The sequence below is a fragment of the Euprymna scolopes genome, chromosome 20, assembly GCF_053919585.1.
Source record: "Euprymna scolopes isolate OS-2025 chromosome 20, ASM5391958v1, whole genome shotgun sequence".
NCBI classification, from domain to species: domain Eukaryota; kingdom Metazoa; phylum Mollusca; class Cephalopoda; order Sepiida; family Sepiolidae; genus Euprymna; species Euprymna scolopes.
In genome coordinates this window covers 10,400,428-10,419,885 of record NC_136501.1, presented here as the reverse complement: position 1 = coordinate 10,419,885, position 19,458 = coordinate 10,400,428, and the positions used below count along the sequence as shown (strand labels likewise).

Sequence of the window (19,458 nt, the reverse complement as noted above, 5' to 3'; positions counted from 1 at the left end):
GTTGTGGAATTCTAGGCGCTGTATGTGCTCCCCGCTTATCTCGGCATTGTTTCCAGTTGTCTTAAATACCACTTGTCACTGATATTTAACAACGCTGACTCAGGAGAGGTGCGGTTGGTAATTGCTCAACTCTTGCCACATAAATTCCGCGCGCACCCTTGAAGTTGGTATCCATAGTCTGTCAAGACTGAAGGAAATTACCATATATATGTGTGTATATACTAGATTTTTAGCCCGTCAAAACGGCAAAAGGTTCTAACTCGTTTACTAGAATGAATGCTGTATGCCAAATTTCTTGAATAAGTGTGGTATTGTGCTGATCAATCCTCATTAATCCTTATTTACCTCTAACTGTGAATCGAGCGTATACCATAATACTTGGTTCGCTGTACCTTATTTTAATAAAGGCCCATACAAAATTTAAGCCAAATCGACTAAATTTTTTTCCCGAGCAAAAATGTGGAACGGACGGACAAAATGTCAGACATACATGAAGAAAAAATTTTTTTTTTAAAAAAACCATATATATACATATATATATGTGTATGTGTGTGTGTGTGTGTGTGTGTGTGTGTGTGTTTTTAGACAGTATTTTTTTTCATTTAAACAAACATTGTTAAAGAGAACAGAGAGCTTTTATTTAATTGTACCTTTTTAATTTTTTTAATTTTTTTTTTTTTAATTTTTTTTATTTTTTTCATTTTTGTATTTTTTTATTTTTTATTTTTTATATTTTTTTACTTCTTTATAATTTTTTTTAATTTTTTTATGTTGATGCTTTTTGTGTATAAATCGATTGAAAACAATAAAAAATAAAATTAATTGTAGAAATTCGTATCAGAATTTTTAAAAGTTCCTATACGATGCAAGATTTATTAATTGTTTGTTTTAAAATATTTTTAGTCTTTTACCATGAAAGTCTTCCTTATATTTATATTAACCAGAGTCCCAATGAGGAAAGGAACTTAATTATATTATTTTTGTTTTCAATTATTCGAAATTTAATCCATCAAAGGTATTTAATTATCAGTTAATTAGATACGAATTATTTCCTTTATATTAATTAATTAATTAATTATTATAATGATAATAAATACTTTAACAATATTTATTATTGCTGAAAATATTTTTATTTTATTGAAAGATAAATTTATATGTATCATTAACTTTTATAATAACTTTATTTGTAATAATTTGGTAACTTTTTAGTATAAACAGCCTCCATACTCATCTAAATGGCTAATTATTAAAAAGGCTTAATCATATAAGCCTTATATTATTTTATTGGAGTTCATTGAGATGAGTATTATTTATTAATTTTATTTTATTGCGGACTGTTATCCTCATCTTTTCTTAGTTGTTTCACGACGTTTCGGCCAACTATTCCTCTGGCCTTCGTCAGGTGCCCGTGGCGCAGTTGATAGAGACGTTGAATCTCTATGGTTCCAGGTGAGAATTGTCTGAAGATAGAAGTTTCAATCCTACCCAAAGCCGGCCAGAGGCTTACATGGCCAAAATGTGGTGAGATGACAACTACGAAAGCAGTAATTGCAGTGAATGCAGTCAGGAGATTCAGAGTTCCTATCCGTCGTGGTTACTACACTTCATATAAGCCTTGTTCTAAGTTTTATACATGCTGTATATCTGAAGACATGCCTATTCTGAAAAGTAAACTAATTTACTTCATGTTAAATATACAGTCGTCTCATATTTTTCTATACAATTGTTGTGACCAATTTATAGAAAATAAATAGGCATCGGCAGACGTAATTCTGCTATCGTTTTTAGTTATTAGACGCATACGAAATGAGTGAAAGCATCTAGCATGTCGTTCAAAAAATTCTACAAAGTAAATCAAGTATAAAATGGCTCAGTTTCTGCCGTATTGATGGCTGAGATTGGAACCTTGACTGACATATGTAATGCGATTGAAGCGAAAAGTCGAATGATTGCGAATCGCTTCAGCTATTAACAGAACTTTTTTCCAAGTATTTCCAAATTATGAGACACAGTACCAGGAGACTGATTCACTGCTGACTATAAAATATTTTTATTTTGATACAACTACAATAACGAAGAGGACCTCTGTTATTTTCGTCAAAATTGGAAATGTTTTCAAATATTTAAATATTTAAAATAGGGTTCTTTAACGGCGAGGATTGTTAATAACTTTCTGTTTGAAAAGAATATATTTGTTTTATTATCTATTATGTAAATTTCATCTGCCTGTTTACCACCTGACTAAAACTTGGATGTCTTCAAGTCCAACATAAACAAATTCCTGATGAACCGCCCCCTTAAGTAAGACACTTTATCAAATCTCCAATACTAACAATTACTACAATACTATCTCATTGGTTACTGTACACGCAGTAACACTTATCCTCGAGTGGCTTCCGGGCCTTGATAAGTGGTGACTTCCATGTAAAAAAAACCCTGTCTGTTAGTATGTATGTATGTATGTATGTATGTACGTATTTTTGTATGTCTCACTAAAACTTTCGACACACACAACTAAAACTAACAAAAGCTTAGTCTCTCAAACGACAAATATCCAAAAATTGGCCAAAAATATTAATTCTTTCACCGTCATCTAGGCCGTTTTTTACAAGGAGGGGTCACTGTTTTCGTCGACATTTTTGCAAAGTCACTATACGTCTTGCTATGACTAAATTTAATTTGAACAGCCGCCACGTCGTATGTTGCGGTAGGTGCGGCGACTAAGTCCTTCGTTTTTTTGTTTTGTTTTTTTCACTTCCTTTTCCTCTTAGCGTTACAGGTTCGAGCCTGCCTGCCTGATTACTACTTCTTTTTTGCACTCGCACCAGTATTCAGTATTCGCTGCTATTTTCATTTTTTTAGGGGGTTGGTTAATTTTTTTTTCCTTTTTAACATTGGGGAGGGGGTGCTCCGTTGCTCAATACCCTTACCATAAAACCTCTTCACACCCAGTCAACGCCGGGTACTCTGCTAGTGATTAATAAACGGAAAAATAACTTTGTTAGAGGATTTTCATTATTAATCACTTATTGTAAGGTCAGCGTGTGATGAATTTGAAATTATCGCATGCTCGGTGTAATATGAAAAGATGATTCTAATTAGATAATTTTCGTTTATTTTTATTTATTTATTTATTTATTTATTTATTTTACTTATTGGTATGGTTTTACAAAGCATATCATCACTTGGACGTAAGGGACTACTATTTGGGACCATGTCTAGGAAAGATTAACAAGATATGTTTATGTTGCATTTAAACTTCTGCATATCAGAACAGCCATGGAAGCAGGTAGCAGGAAGGGAATTCCAAAGGCTAGCTGTTCGAGGGAAGAAACTATTAGAATAGAAAGCTTTCTGGCATTTAGGAACAACAACAGTGAAGGGGCTGGATCTTATTGCTAAGCGGGTTTGTCGGGGATAGGTACGTCGAGGTGGTACAACTAAAACAAGTTCATCAGAACACATTCCATTAAAATATTTATAAAACAGGCACAGCGATGCAACATTGCGGTGATGAGACAGGGGCTGGAGCTTAGTTGATAAAGTGAGACCGATTAGATTGTTAACTCTTTTTTAGATTTTATTTAAGAGGGAGAGACTAGTGGCAGATGCACCAACCCAGATGTAGCAACAATACTCCATGCATGGGCGAATGGTGGCCTTGTAAAGGTACAGGATACTTTCAGGCGTGAGTAGTCTTCTAGTTCGATAGAGGGAACCCACCTTCTTTGCAGCAGCCTTTGCAATGTCCTCTATGTATTTGTTCCAGTTCATATTGCCTGCAAATGTTAGGCCGAGGAGTTTGAAGGTAAAATTCTCAGGTAGAGTGCAATTTGTCATGGATATAGGGGTTTGGAGATGCGTCTTGTAATTGTTAAAGGATAACAGCTTAGTTTTACTAGCATTAAATGTTACCACCCATTTGTGGCCCATTCCACTATAGTCTGGAGGTCATTTTCTAACAATTCTGCCATTGTCTTAGATTTATGTACATCTGTTCTTCCCTCATGCATAATATAGAGCGTTATATCATCAGCAAATATACCCATCTCGGACACAATATTATCAGGGAGGTCGTTTATAAATATCAGGAATAATAATGGTGCAAGGATCGACCCCTGAGACACTCCCGCATTAATGTTATTCTGCTTGGATGTACGTCTGTCAATGACAGCCTGTATGCTTCTATTGTTTAAGAAGGATCTAATTATATTTAGTATACTTCCAGTTATACCGTACGATTTAATTTTCATTAGCAGCCCTTTATGCCAGACTTTGTCAAAGGCCTTGAATATATCAAGGGCTATAGCGCTGGTTTCGCCCGCCTCATCCAATACATAGTAAATACGTTCAGAGATGACTGTTAAAATATCTGCAGTAGAACAACATTGCCTGAATCCATACTGTTTGTCAGAGAGAAGATTAGCTTTTGCGAGGTGGTGAACTAGTGCTTGATTAATTAAGGTCTCAAAGATTTTAGCGAAGAGTGGGAGGAGACTAATGGAGCGTTAATTGAGAGGGTCTGTTTTTTTTCACCAGAATTCTTGTACACTGGTACCATATAGGCCATCTTGCGGCTATTAGGGAAGCGAGCTTCAGCAAGGCATTTATTGTAGAGCTTAGAAAGTATAGGGGCTAGCTCAGCTAAACATTTCTTAATTAGTAATGCAGGGATAAGATCAGGCCTTTGAGGTGTCTAAGTTTTTATGATATTGCGAACATGAGAAGGGGTAATTTTTACATCATCTAATGTGGCTTCAGTCCGCATAGGGAAATTTGGAAAGGAGTTGTTTGTTGGCTCTAAGGTAGAGTTGGCCGCGAATCGCCGGGCAAGCAGTTCCGCCTTCTCTGGTTGTTGCTCAGTAGCGGAATTACTGATTGCCCTTTATTCACTACACTCTTATAGATTTCCCAGAAATCACGAGTTCCTGTCTTTTGCGATTCAATGTGTTCCCTGATTATTTCAGCATGCTTTCTTTTTGGTTGTTGCTATTTCACTCATACAATGATTTCTAGCATTTACAAATTGTTGCCTATTTGTATTTGACTTATGACGTACGAATCAGCAGAATGCATGCTACCTTTGTGCAATGGCAGCTGCACAATCTGTAGTGAACCATGAGGGTAAGTGGGCTTGCTATAATACTTTCGTGTGGGAACATGTGCTTCAATGCCCGTTTGCCCATTCAGTTGTCTCATTGGCACACTGTTCAGCAGGAAGAGAGAAGATATTGGTCCATGGGGCATCTCAGATGTGTTCTCCGATGGCTTCCCAGTCAGCCCTGTTGTAGTACCTTGTTGTTTTGAGCAATGGTTCCTCACTTTCAGGTAAGGATTTATATGTGATGTCAACTGATATCTCTCTGTGGCTTGCGTTTCCTAGTGGACTGTAGGCATTTGTCACACAATCCTCAGGTACTGTGGTGAGAAATAGGTCTAGAAGTGAAGCATGATGTGATTCACGATCTGGTTGACGGGTTGGGAACATTACTGTCTGTGTGAGAATATGGGCTATAGAGAAGCTATAAGTAGAGTGTCCAGCTGCGTCTATGTAACCTGAGAAACCATTAAAGTCACTAAACACATGTATTTGGGTGTTACTATCTAAGTAGAAGGTACCTTCTATAATATCAGAGACATGATCGATTAGGGTACAGTCCTGACTTGACGAAGAATGGTGGAGAAAATGTAAGTAACGCAGTGATGAACTGTTGTTGAAAGCACATAAAAGTCTGGTCATCCGATTCAAGATTTTTTTCTCTTGTTAAAGGAAGTGTGCTATGGATATAGACTCCAAGCCCGTGCATATATCTATCCGAGTCCTTACGGCAAAATAGGGGGGGGGGTATCCTGTCATGTTAAAAGCAAGACTAGTTATAAGAGAGAGAAAGACAGAGAGAAAGACAGACAGAGAGAGAGAGAGGGGGGGGGTTAATTCTTGCAAATCTCTTTGACATCAGTTATCAAATCAGAAGAAGTAAATTAATAGAATGCGTTTAGAAGAGTAGAAAGTAGATCTTTCGTTTATTTTTTGCATCTTCGTAATTCTTACTTTCCTTATTTTGTTCTTTAGACCTCACATTCCATGTTTTTCACAAAAAGAGAAACATTGTTGTTTTCTGGGTCGTAATCTATCTAATACTTATTATTGGTGACCTTTTAACCTTGAAGTAATATTCCCGTTGTTGGTTTTGTTTCTTGGCTTAATACATCAAGTGGCTTCATGCCTTGCATTTTTTTACTCGGTCGAATTTAAGTCGAAGATGTTTGTTTAAAACCATCTCCGATATGTAGCATTTGCATATCGAGCAAATATAAGAAAATCTCACTTTATTTAAGATATTTAGTTTTAAATAAAAATGTTGAGGGCAATTTTTGCAGTTAAAATTAACAATTAACATTTTTACTTACTAGTAATTATTTGTTATGAAATAAATTTATCCAAAATTGTTTAATTGATTGTTTAGGTTTGAATGCTTTCTTTTTTCTTCTTTTTCGCAGGGGCAATTACCCAGAACACCCTTTTTTGCCAACCACTTTTAAAACATGTGAACTTTGTAATTTGAGCCCAGGAACGCGTTGTACAAGAAATCAATGTCGTGAGTATTTTTCAATTTCTGTTCAAAAGATGGGGTCACCATTTCCGGAAACAAAGAGTCTGCGTATTATAAGTTTGGAGGGTTATTGTTAATCACGCAACGTCTCGAAACTTTCGAATTCACTAAGATTCGTAAGCACTCATGTCTCACCTATTGCCTTGTAGTCGCATTTGTCCGTCAGTTAAAGAGAATTTATTGCATAAAGAGACTCTGTTTTTTACTTTTGTTTCAATTCATTAAAAGCCGAACTTGGGTTCGTAGCAGCATCTAAGAAATTGTTTCCGTTAAAATCCAAGAAAAAGAAGAAAAACATTTTTCAGTTATCTCCACTCTTAATAAAAAGTCACTTTGTGTGTGTGTGTGTGTGTGTGTGTGTGTGTGTGTGTGTGTTCCTCATATGTTCCGAAACAGCTGGGTTTATCTTTTTCACATTTCACGCAAAGGTAATTTATATGTTTGGCAGTGTTCTTAGATATGTTTTGTACAGAAATTTATCCGATAACTATCGAAAATCGAAAAAATCCCATCTTAAAAAATAGTCTTTCTCTCTTATAGATAAAAAAGAAGAAGTTTTACTGGGAATATTTTACGTTACACCGGTCAAGGGAAATAATAAAATCTCAGCAAATCATTTCTTCTTAAAAAGAATTATTATCATCTAGAATATAGCCTAGTGGTAGAGCCTTCAACTACAGATAGAATGATCTTCTATTCAGGCCCGAGTGTACCTTACCATTTTATTTTAATTTTTTCTTATTAATAAGTTCACTTTATGATGAAAGAAGAGGTACTATTTAAAATCGCCGCAAATCATTTCTTCAGTTACATATTTTAAAGCAAAACCTTAATCAGAAGTGTCTTTTTCTATGACATTAATCGTGATATTCTAAACAAACACAGGTGGAATTTGATGAACGACATTATTTATTTATTTATTTATTTATTTATTTTGCGAATTAGTCCACCGAACAAATTATTTCTCGTAATATATAATAATCAATAGAGGATTGAGTCTATAATAATACATATGCAATCTGTATAAATTAAAATATGATGTTTTAGGCGTACTGTACGACCGGGCAACGCCGGACATCTAGCTAGTTTTAAATAAGAACAAAGCTTGATTATTTCCTCATGCAAATTCAATGCGTAAATTTCTTTTAGGTTCAATCTACTTCTGGGTTTTTATTTTCAGAATATTGCGATTCGGCGTTCGAACCAGATTGCCGTAAGTATTTTCGGACGAACTTTATTTAGTTTTATTCATTTTTTTTTTTTTTTTTTTTTTTGTACATTTTAGGGAATATCAACAACAATGGGTTATTTAATGCAAAATCAAATCTCTTAAGCCGTGGTAGGCAACCCATCTAGTGATGGCATTACGATAAAAAATACCCTTGATAACTTTAGCGAAGCATCAAGTATATCCAGCCATTAGAAAACATGTGAAAGATTCCGCGGAATTTGTTCACGTCGAATAAAATCTTATAAATTTTATGTTTCTACCAAATCAGGCTGTCTGAAGATATTAGCTTTCTGACCTAAAATGCACCAAACATTGAATTTTTTATGACATTTTCACCCCAAACAAGGCACATGGCCACTTTGATGTTGGGGGGGGGGGGCTACTATCAGGGACTTGTATTTTTCCTTTTCCTTTTCCTTTTCAGAACGCAATCATGTTCTGCAAAGTCAAACACAAAAAGCAACAATTTTCTTCTACAAAACAAATAAACCAAACATCGTGAATAAATATTTGAAGATATAAAATACTAGAAGCATAAACTCGTTTTCCAAAATTACTAGATACGCGATTAAATAACCCCAAAAGGGTTGATATGCGGTAAAACAAAACAAACAACTAATGGGAAATCAAATCTATATAAATAAAACAGTAAATGTATGTGTGTATCTGTGTGTAAATATTTAACCGATAAACTCTTAAACTACTGATCACAATCTATCGCTAAACAACAGCATGCCAACAATAATGTTTGAGATGCCGAACAATGAAATCATTTATTCTCACAAATCTAAGATCATTTCAATAAAAAAAAATAGAATAAAATATTTCTTATGTTTCTGAATTTTTTAGATGAGGATTGATTATTCGTTTAAAACTTTGTAGCAGGAGGGGGGACGGATAATACAGAAATACAGACAAAAAGACAGGAGAAATACAGACAAAATACATAAAACACGAAAAGCAAATTTAAAACAATGTAACAAAACATTTAGGATTAGTTTAGAGAAAAAATAAATAAATAAAATAAAAATACTTCACGTTTTTGCACTAGAGATTCCGCCCGCTGTTTTTATCAACTGTTAGCTAGTTTATGCCTTTCTAGAGTGTCAGAAGATTTCTATTTCCGGATAACTTGGTCGAGTGCCTATCTATAGAATAAAAGTCGTAACGTTCCTATGTGTAAATTGCGTATTATTTGGATTCTTCGGACTACTGTTCTCATCTTGAGTGTTATTTTCACAACGGTTCAGTCGATGTAAACTCCGACTTTCTTTTAGATGTATCTTGTCGAACTCGGGAATCTTTCGATCAAACTCGGGAATCTGCACGGAATTTCGAATGCAACCCTTTATTTAATCCATATCCAAGGGAGCAGCATGTTCTCGTTCCGTCAGCAATGACTGGGTAGAAGTCTGGAGTAATTCCCAATAGATTCGTAGCGTAACATTTAGTAAAATTTACTCTTCTGGAGGTTGAAGGTTCAATTTTCAGTGCTGGCGGCACTCAAAATACAATTGTGGATAACTTAGGACTTCTACCCAGCCATGTCATGCGTTAATTAATAAAGCGTTCAGTCCGAAATTCTGTACAAATTTCCGACTTTGGCAGAAATATTTCCGAATTCGACAGAATACACCTGAAGAAGGTCGGCGGTTACATCGACCGAAACGTTGTGAAAATAACACTCAAGATAAGTCCGATAATCCAAATAATGCGAAATTATTTCTTGTTGTTCTCATGTTTTCTTTTTTCGTATTTTTAGCGTTATTTGTAAATTCCAAATTTCAGCTTTGGCTTTTGCGTACTTTTATGGTATAACTGTGTTCAGAGTTATTTCTCATAAACGATATTCAAGATGTCTTCCTTGAATAATACTGGCAACAAGATAACATTACTCACACACGTTTAGTGCGAGATTCAAAAATCGAGACGCGATCTTTTTCTTGCTTGGGCTTGAAGCTAGATGAACGCGTTCTACATCAGCTCAATATTTTACACATTTTTACGTCAGGCTTTTTAATGGTAGTCTAACAAAAGTTAACAAAAGTCTATAATATGAAAACCCTAATTAAGAGAGTCACACGGGCGTGTTTGTTAGAGTGTGCTGACGTTATTCAGAGAATTACGTTCCAAAATCCACCGCGTTGATTACACTAATGCGTTATTCAAAGGTGACTAACAATCGAAAAGAAGATACCACACAATGGACTCTCAGAATGTTCAGCGATTTTGCGATCAAGTCGTATCTCTGTAAAGGTTGCAAGTAACGACGTACAAGCATTAGTCATGAATTAAATCTTGACAGTTAAGGCGGTACTTTCAGGCAACTAGTAATTTCAATATGTTTTCACTGCTTGCAGTATTCATATTAAGAATAATTCCCAGACAATAAGTGCTATTTACTCTACATAACCCATGTATTCTCTATAATGTGTTTACCCTGACAATATATGTATTTAGAGTACTGTTATTAATTTCCTCTTTGTTTATATCTGCTTTTATTTTCTGTCACAAACCTTCATCACGAGAAATTAATGTATGTAAATGTAACCGTCTCTTTATTATTATCGGTTTTATTTTTGTTTTGTTTTTTACATCCTTCTTTTCTTCTGTTGACTTCCAACGCTTGTGTGTTCTCAACCACTTATTCAATATGCGACCGTCTGCCTGGAGAACTAACTCTAACAGATGTTCGCTACACAATCATAAAAATAGAATATAAAAATTTCTGTTTTACAACGGAAATTGCTGAGCACAAACGATACAACTTCTTAGCTACATTATTCGTAATAATAAATATTCCAACTGTTTGCTTATAACGGAAATTATCGAGAATTAAGGGAAAATCTTCGTACATTTCCGGCATTCTAAACTGTAAAAAAAATAGCAGGAAACATACTCGTATCGCCTGCTTTCGGGTATAACGGAAATAACGGAGAATAAACAGTAAAACTTCTTAACAACCTACTACTATTCGTTTACTTATAACGGGAATTAGCGAAAAATAAAGGAGAAAAAAACTTTGTACTTTTCCAGGATCATATACTGTACAAGTAACTAGTTTCGCCTTCTTTCGGATGTAACGGAAATTGCCGATAATTTTCCGTGTATCATCTAGTGTATGTAATAAGCGTTTTTTAAAATGCGTTTGTTAATTTCACGACCGTTTTATTTTAGGTCCATTTAATGCGACATTGTGCCGATTTGACAACGATTCTTGCTGCAAAAGCTGGGACCGAAAGCTCTGTATCCCAAACACTCGCTATTTTAACTACATGGCTTTGAATTGTGGCGCCACCTGTGAGTAAGTACCAGAATCATTGCTTTTCTTGCATCAAAAATTCAATGAAATTCTTGCAGAAGAAAAAGATCACTTCTGACATTGAAATCAGTGAGATAACATCTCAGCAAAATATTATATTTTTTTAATGTATGCTTATGAAGTATATGTGAATGATGTTATCCAAAATTTAAATATCGTTATTCACGACGTTAAGCAAGAGTTGCACAATCCACAGCACAAACTATTTTAAACTGTTTAAATCCTATAACAAGGAAAAATCAAATCTGACCTCAAGCAATGAAATGATGTTATAGAGAAATTTTGCTTCTCTTATACTTAACTGTCTTATCATTCTTTACTATTTAACCCATAGCTGGGGGGGTATATGGATTCTAGTAATGAGGCGATTCCAATATATTTCCTCATTCCGATACAATTACCGATTCTGATTCTTTATAAATCTCTAAATATTTAACTATAGATTTGTTATCTTACCCCGCCCCCAATTACCCTAAAAAGAAATGTTAAATATGCAGATATTTTCTTAAACGAAAAAGCACTCTTGTGGGATGGGATGATCTATCGATTTTAGTTTTACTGTTTGTTTAAAATCAATAAATACTTATTGTTTTATCATTATTACCAGCAACGGAAGATTTTGCTTTAAATAAAAGTAAATAAAAAAAACAGTTACGAGAATCGTTTTGGCGTCGGAAAATAGACACGCATTCTCTGATTCCGATAATCTAATATGTTTTAATTTTTCCGAATCCCTATTCCGATTCCGATTATTCGTCCCAACACTAATGGATTCATGCATTTTCTCTCAAGAGTCTGAGAACGAATAAAATAGAGATACAATAGCCCCGGGTGGAGTAGAACACGGCACGCCGCTTTCACAATTCCTACCCGTAACCACGACGTCATGATTAATTCCATCCTATTTAAATACACACACCATAAAAATGCTTCAAATGAAAGTAACATATAAAATAAATACCATTTGAAGCGCGGATGTATGTGTAAGGATGTTTTAGGTCATTAAGTACATGCTAAATGTAATAACTGCGTTCAACTTTATTTATATGTGAAAACTAGCAGAACACCTGCCTCAGAGTGGATGTAGTTAATATGTATAACATTAGTTTTTAATGTTTATTTTTTCGTGGAGTGGGTTTCAGGAGCAACCGCTCTCCCCTCCCCTAGACACACACACCCTAAATGGTAAAGTTTACAAAAAAGGTTACCTAGAGTACGTATCCCTTAATTCATAATAATAAATTCATTAGTTTAAGAGTTTAATCTACAGATTTCTCTCTCTCTCTCTCTCTCTCTCTCTCTCTCTCTCTCTCTCTCTCTCTATCTATCTATCTATCTATCTCTGCTGAAAGTAAGTAAGTTGAGTTTGTATAACTTGGGGTTGGACCCACTCACAACAATACATCATATTTTTAGAAGTTTTGAAAAGGTTTTGGTTGGAATAAAATTTATTTCAAAGAAGAAAATTTAATCTTTTTCCTTCTCCGGTGCAAAAAAAATATATTATTTACAAAATGATATGTACGAGTCGAATATTATTTATAAAATTATATGTACGAATATTATTTACAAAATTATATGTACGAATATTATTTACAAAATTATATGTATGAATATTATTTACAAAATTATATGTACGAGACAAACATTATTTATAAATTTATATGTATGAATATTATTTATAAAATTATATGTACGAATATTATTTACAAAATTATATGTACGAATATTATTTACAAAATTATATGTACGAGACGAATATTATTTACAAAATTATATGTACGAATATTATTTACAAAATTATATGTACGAGACGAATATTATTTACAAAATTATATGTACGAATAATGTTTACAAAATTATATGTACGAATATTATTTACAAAATTATATGTACGAATATTATTTACAAAATTATATGTACGAGACGAATATTATTTACAAAATTATATGTACGAATATTATTTACAAAATTATATGTACGAATATTATTTATAAAATTATATGTACGAATATTATTTACAAATTTATATGTACGAAGATTATTTACAAAATTATATGTAAATATTATTTATAAAATTATATGTACGAATATTATTTACAAAATTATATGTACGAGACGAATATTATTTACAAAATTATATGTACGAATATTATTTACAAAATTATATGTACGAATATTATTTACAAAATTATATGTACGAATATTATTTATAAAATTATATGTACGAATATTATTTACAAAATTATATGTACGAGACGAATATTATTTACAAAATTATATGTACGAATATTATTTACAAAATTATATGTACGAATATTATTTACAAAATTATATGTACGAATATTATTTATAAAATTATATGTACGAATATTATTTACAAAATTATATGTACGAGACGAATATTATTTACAAAATTATATGTACGAATATTATTTACAAAATTATATGTACGAATATTATTTACAAAATTATATGTACGAGACGAATATTATTTACAAAATTATATGTACGAATATTATTTACAAAATTATATGTACGAATATTATTTACAAAATTATATGTACGAATATTATTTACAAAATTATATGTACGAATATTATTTATAAAATTATATGTACGAATATTATTTACAAAATTATATGTACGAATATTATTTACAAAATTATATGTACGAGACGAATATTATTTACAAAATTATATGTACGAATATTATTTACAAAATTATATGTACGAATATTATTTACAAAATTATATGTATGAATATTATTTACAAAATTATATGTACGAATATTATTTACAAAATTATATGTACGAATATTATTTACAAAATTATATGTACGAATATTATTTACAAAATTATATGTACGAATATTATTTACAAAATTATATGTACGAATATTATTTACAAAATTATATGTACGAAGATTATTTACAAAATTATATGTACGAATATTATTTACAAAATTATATGTACGAATATTATTTACAAAATTATATGTACGAGACGAATATTATTTACAAAATTATATGTACGAATATTATTTACAAAATTATATGTACGAGACGAATATTATTTACAAAATTATATGTACGAATATTATTTACAAAATTATATGTACGAATATTATTTACAAAATTATATGTACGAATATTATTTACAAAATTATATGTACGAATATTATTTACAAAATTATATGTACGAATATTATTTACAAAATTATATGTACGAATATTATTTACAAAATTATATGTACGAATATTATTTACAAAATTATATGTACGAATATTATTTACAAAATTATATGTACGAATATTATTTACAAAATTATATGTACGAATATTATTTACAAAATTATATGTACGAATATTATTTACAAAATTATATGTACGAATATTATTTACAAAATTATATGTACGAATATTATTTATAAAATTATATGTACGAATATTATTTACAAAATTATATGTACGAATATTATTTACAAAATTATATGTAAGAATATTATTTACAAAATTATATGTACGAATATTATTTACAAAATTATATGTACGAATATTATTTACAAAATTATATGTACGAATGTTATTTATAAAATTATATGTACGAATATTATTTACAAAATTATATGTACGAATATTATTTACAAAATTATATGTACGAATATTATTTACAAAATTATATGTACGAATATTATTTATAAAATTATATGTACGAATATTATTTATAAAATTATATGTACGAATATTATTTACAAAATTATATGTACGAATATTATTTACAAAATTATATGTACGAATATTATTTACAAAATTATATGTACGAATATTATTTATAAAATTATATGTACGAATATTATTTACAAAATTATATGTACGAATATTATTTACAAAATTATATGTACGAATATTATTTACAAAATTATATGTACGAATATTATTTACAAAATTATATGTACGAATATTATTTACAAAATTATATGTACGAATATTATTTACAAAATTATATGTACGAATATTATTTACAAAATTATATGTACGAATATTATTTACAAAATTATATGTACGAATATTATTTACAAAATTATATGTACGAATATTATTTACAAAATTATATGTACGAATATTATTTACAAAATTATATGTACGAATATTATTTACAAAATTATATGTACGAATATTATTTATAAAATTATATGTACGAATATTATTTACAAAATTATATGTACGAATATTATTTAAAAAATTATATGTACGAAGATTATTTACAAAATTATATGTAAATATTATTTATAAAATTATATGTACGAATATTATTTACAAAATTATATGTACGAATATTATTTATAAAATTATATGTACGAATATTATTTACAAAATTATATGTACGAATATTATTTACAAAATTATATGTACGAATATTATTTACAAAATTATATGTACGAATATTATTTACAAAATTATATGTACGAATATTATTTACAAAATTATATGTACGAATATTATTTACAAAATTATATGTACGAATATTATTTACAAAATTATATGTACGAATATTATTTACAAAATTATATGTACGAATATTATTTACAAAATTATATGTACGAATATTATTTACAAAATTATATGTACGAATATTATTTACAAAATTATATGTACGAATATTATTTACAAAATTATATGTACGAATATTATTTACAAAATTATATGTACGAATATTATTTACAAAATTATATGTACGAATATTATTTACAAAATTATATGTACGAATATTATTTACAAAATTATATGTACGAATATTATTTACAAAATTATATGTACGAGGTGCATTCAATAATTTTCTCGACATTTTCCGTATGGGCAGTTTTATTGATAGTATACACAAGAAACGTTTATTGATAGTACACACATGAAACTGGTCCGTTTCGAAGTAATCCCCTCCGGCTGCAATGCATCTGTACCGTCCCAATTACTTCTAGAAGACCTCATGGAAGTTCTCTTGTGTGAGCATGTCAATGACCTTCGCCACAGCCTCTTTCATCTCTTCAATTGTTTCATAACGACAGCCTCTAAGATTTTCCTTGATCTTAAGGAATAACCAAAAGTCACAGGGAGCGAGGTCTGGACATAAAGGAGGGTGAGGAACTGTCTTGATACCATCTAGTTTGTAACAAGAATGCAGTTGTAAACTGATGCATTCACGCAAATATTCTGCATCTTCAGTTCTTATCGAATAATTGTGTGTACAGTTCCCACACTGACATCAAACTGTGCACTTATTGTCTCTATAGACACACGACGGTCTTTATCCATGAAATTCTTTATTTGACCAATCAACTTTGGTGTTTTGAATTCCTTACTCTTTCTCCACCTCTTATCATCCCTAACAGACTCCCTGCCTTCCTTGAATCTCTTCTGCCATTCAAAAATTGATGCTCAATTCATACAAGATGATCCAAAAGCAATCTAAAGCCTTCCGTACGTGTCTATGGCATTTTTCCAATTAAAAATAGAATTTTATTGCATATCGTTCTTCTAGAGTGTCCTCACGTTAAGATTGTAATTTTGAAATTCACTACCTGTGAAAATCGGGCTTTAGTAGAGTGTATTTCAATTCCTGCTGTTGCTGTTCCATTGAACCTGAAATCAGAAAAATGGTCCGTTATTTTTACAAGATATATAGCAATAACATACTGAATTTTCAAACTTGTACGACAATTTTAAATGCCTGTACAAGAAAAGTCTGGAAACGTTACAATTGTTTCAATGTCTAGTTCGACAATTTCAAGCATTATATCGTTTGAAAATTTTCAAAAACCAGCATTTCTTCAGATTTTATGATTAAACACACTTTAGGCAATGTAGCATTTTTTGAATAGAAAGAAAAAAAGGCGAGGGGGGATTCCTAACGGGGAAAAGCATGCGAGACACATTTACCTTGGTTGTGGTTACGGAAAAGCTTATATATATATATATATATATATATATATATATATATATATATATATATATATATATATAACATATATATATATAACATATATATATATAACATATATATATTATATAACATATATATATTATATAACATATATATATATATAACATATATATATAACATATATATATATATATAACATATATATATAACATATATATATACATATATATATATAACATATATATATATATATATATATATATATATATATATATATATATATATATATATATATATATATAAGAAAACACCGGATCTCCAAGGTGGAGACGATAACCTTAATATCGTTTAAAAAACCAACAACAAAACTACGTAAATAGATAAATGATAAAACTAAGCAGGAAATTGTCGATGGCATCGTAGCGTGATGGATTAAAACGCTGGACTGAAATACATAAGGTCCGGGGTTCGAGTCCTAACAATCAAGCTATGCTGTAGTTGGGTAGGACCTCGTAACATGCGTGTACGTAGATTACTGTTTTTTTTTAAATAATAAATAAATATATATATTCAAATATATTGATATATTCAAAAAAGTAATATATATATATATTACTTTTTTGAATATATCAATATATTTGAATATATATATATATATATATATATATATATATATATATATATATATATATATATATATATATGAAGTGCCTTCAATAATTTCCAGACATTTCTTGTGCAGGCATTTAAAATTGTCGTACACGTTTGAAAATTCAGTGTGTATATATATACGTGTGTGCGAGATAGAAAAGCCATAAAGATTAATAATAACTATATAAATGATTCGCTATATCTGCTTTTCATTGGTTTATTGAAATTCAACACAACAATCATAATTCATGGTTACTTTTCTCTATATTTATGTATTCATTTTTTATCTTTTCTTGTTTGCAGTTCGTACATGTGCTTATTTTGAGCGAGAACAATGCTGATTGGTCAGTTATTCACTATTATGACAATTCTGAATTCCCGCCACATTTGTCGCGATTATAATCGACTTTGTCTTTCGAATGATCATCGGCAATTTATTTAAGAAATAAAGCAATTATAACAACATTTATCAAGAAATCGTTTGTCTTAAATAATCGACTCAGTTACGATGTATTTGTTTACTACTACGAAGTGTGTTATTTTTACCTGCTGTATATTTGGATGAAATGGATTGTTATTCACTTACTAGAAGTTTTCACACTGGTCATCATCAAAAATTTCTCTTTGAGAACAGCCGGTAGCGTTCCTTGGAGTGTGAGTGACAAGTCTCCCAAAATTTCCAGTACTCTCCACCTCTTTCGATAACATTTGCAAATGAATTTACCTTATAGTAGTTTGCCACTGATTTCTCGTTTGCCAACAACCATTGGTCTTCATTAGAATTTGGGTGGCAATAAGCCTACCTAAGATCCTAGTCTTGTTCGTACTCATCCAAATGTAGGTCTGGTTAGTACTTTCTCTCCTCAGTATTTCCATCTTCCTTGACCTTTCACGAGTATTTTATATGGCTCTAATTTATGCAGAGACAATAATTACTTACAATTATACGGTTTTAGTTTTCTTGATTGCATGTGGTGTCCCTCTATCTATTTGTTTTGCTTTCAGTTGTTTTTTCTATATTTACTGTTAGCACTTATTGCTCATGTATATTAGTCTATGCATTCAAAGATGTTGTTTAATATTTCAGCCGGTTTCATTATTGTTATCTGTTGTATCTTCTCAGATATCCCCTGATTCCGATCTCTCCCATTATTATTTTTTTTAAGTGTTTCGAGATTGTTTCTAGTGCTCATATTATTATTGGTGTTAACTTGACTTTTTCTCATCTTCTCTGGCCAGTTCTGTGTATTTTCTTCGCTTATCCGTCACCTAGATATTCATTCCGTGGTCTGTTGAATCAGCGAAATCTCAGGACTTTCCGTCTTGTTAATTATTACATCCTGCAATTGTCTTGGCTGGGTTTATCCGTTTCTGCTTGTGTTACTCGCTATGGTGATCGTTTAGCGATTAGACCCGATGTTGTATTTATGATAATTCAGGGTCTAACCAAAGTATGGCAGGACCACTTGCCAAGGGACTCTTTTGTAATGGAAGAGGCAATCTTCGGTTACGGAATCAAAGCGTGTCGTTACCCTGATCGCAGGTCACCAAAATGTGACCTATCCTCGTCAATGCAGTAGGACCCGTCGATGGCGCCGGTAAGTCTTTCATTCACGGCCAGTGCCTGTTAAGTTTTCTCGTGCCAGGTTTGATATGCCGTCGCCTCACTGGTCAGTCACCGCTACGGAACAAGAACAAT

The 19,458-nt window shown here is 31.1% G+C and overlaps 1 protein-coding gene across 1 annotated transcript in view; it reads left to right on the top strand.

Annotated features, from left to right (window-relative positions):
- Positions 1–18,236, top strand: part of LOC145241652 (venom allergen 5-like) — a 31,100-nt gene extending 12,864 nt beyond the window's left edge. Inside the window, exons 5-8 of the mRNA XM_080104786.1 lie at positions 6,502–6,599; positions 7,795–7,827; positions 11,023–11,149; positions 18,063–18,236. Coding sequence (XP_079960912.1) covers positions 6,502–6,599; positions 7,795–7,827; positions 11,023–11,149; positions 18,063–18,084 — 280 coding nt within the window. The 3' untranslated portion in view covers positions 18,085–18,236. The remainder of the gene's footprint in view (positions 1–6,501; positions 6,600–7,794; positions 7,828–11,022; positions 11,150–18,062) is intronic.
- Positions 18,237–19,458: the final 1,222 nt, after the last annotated feature.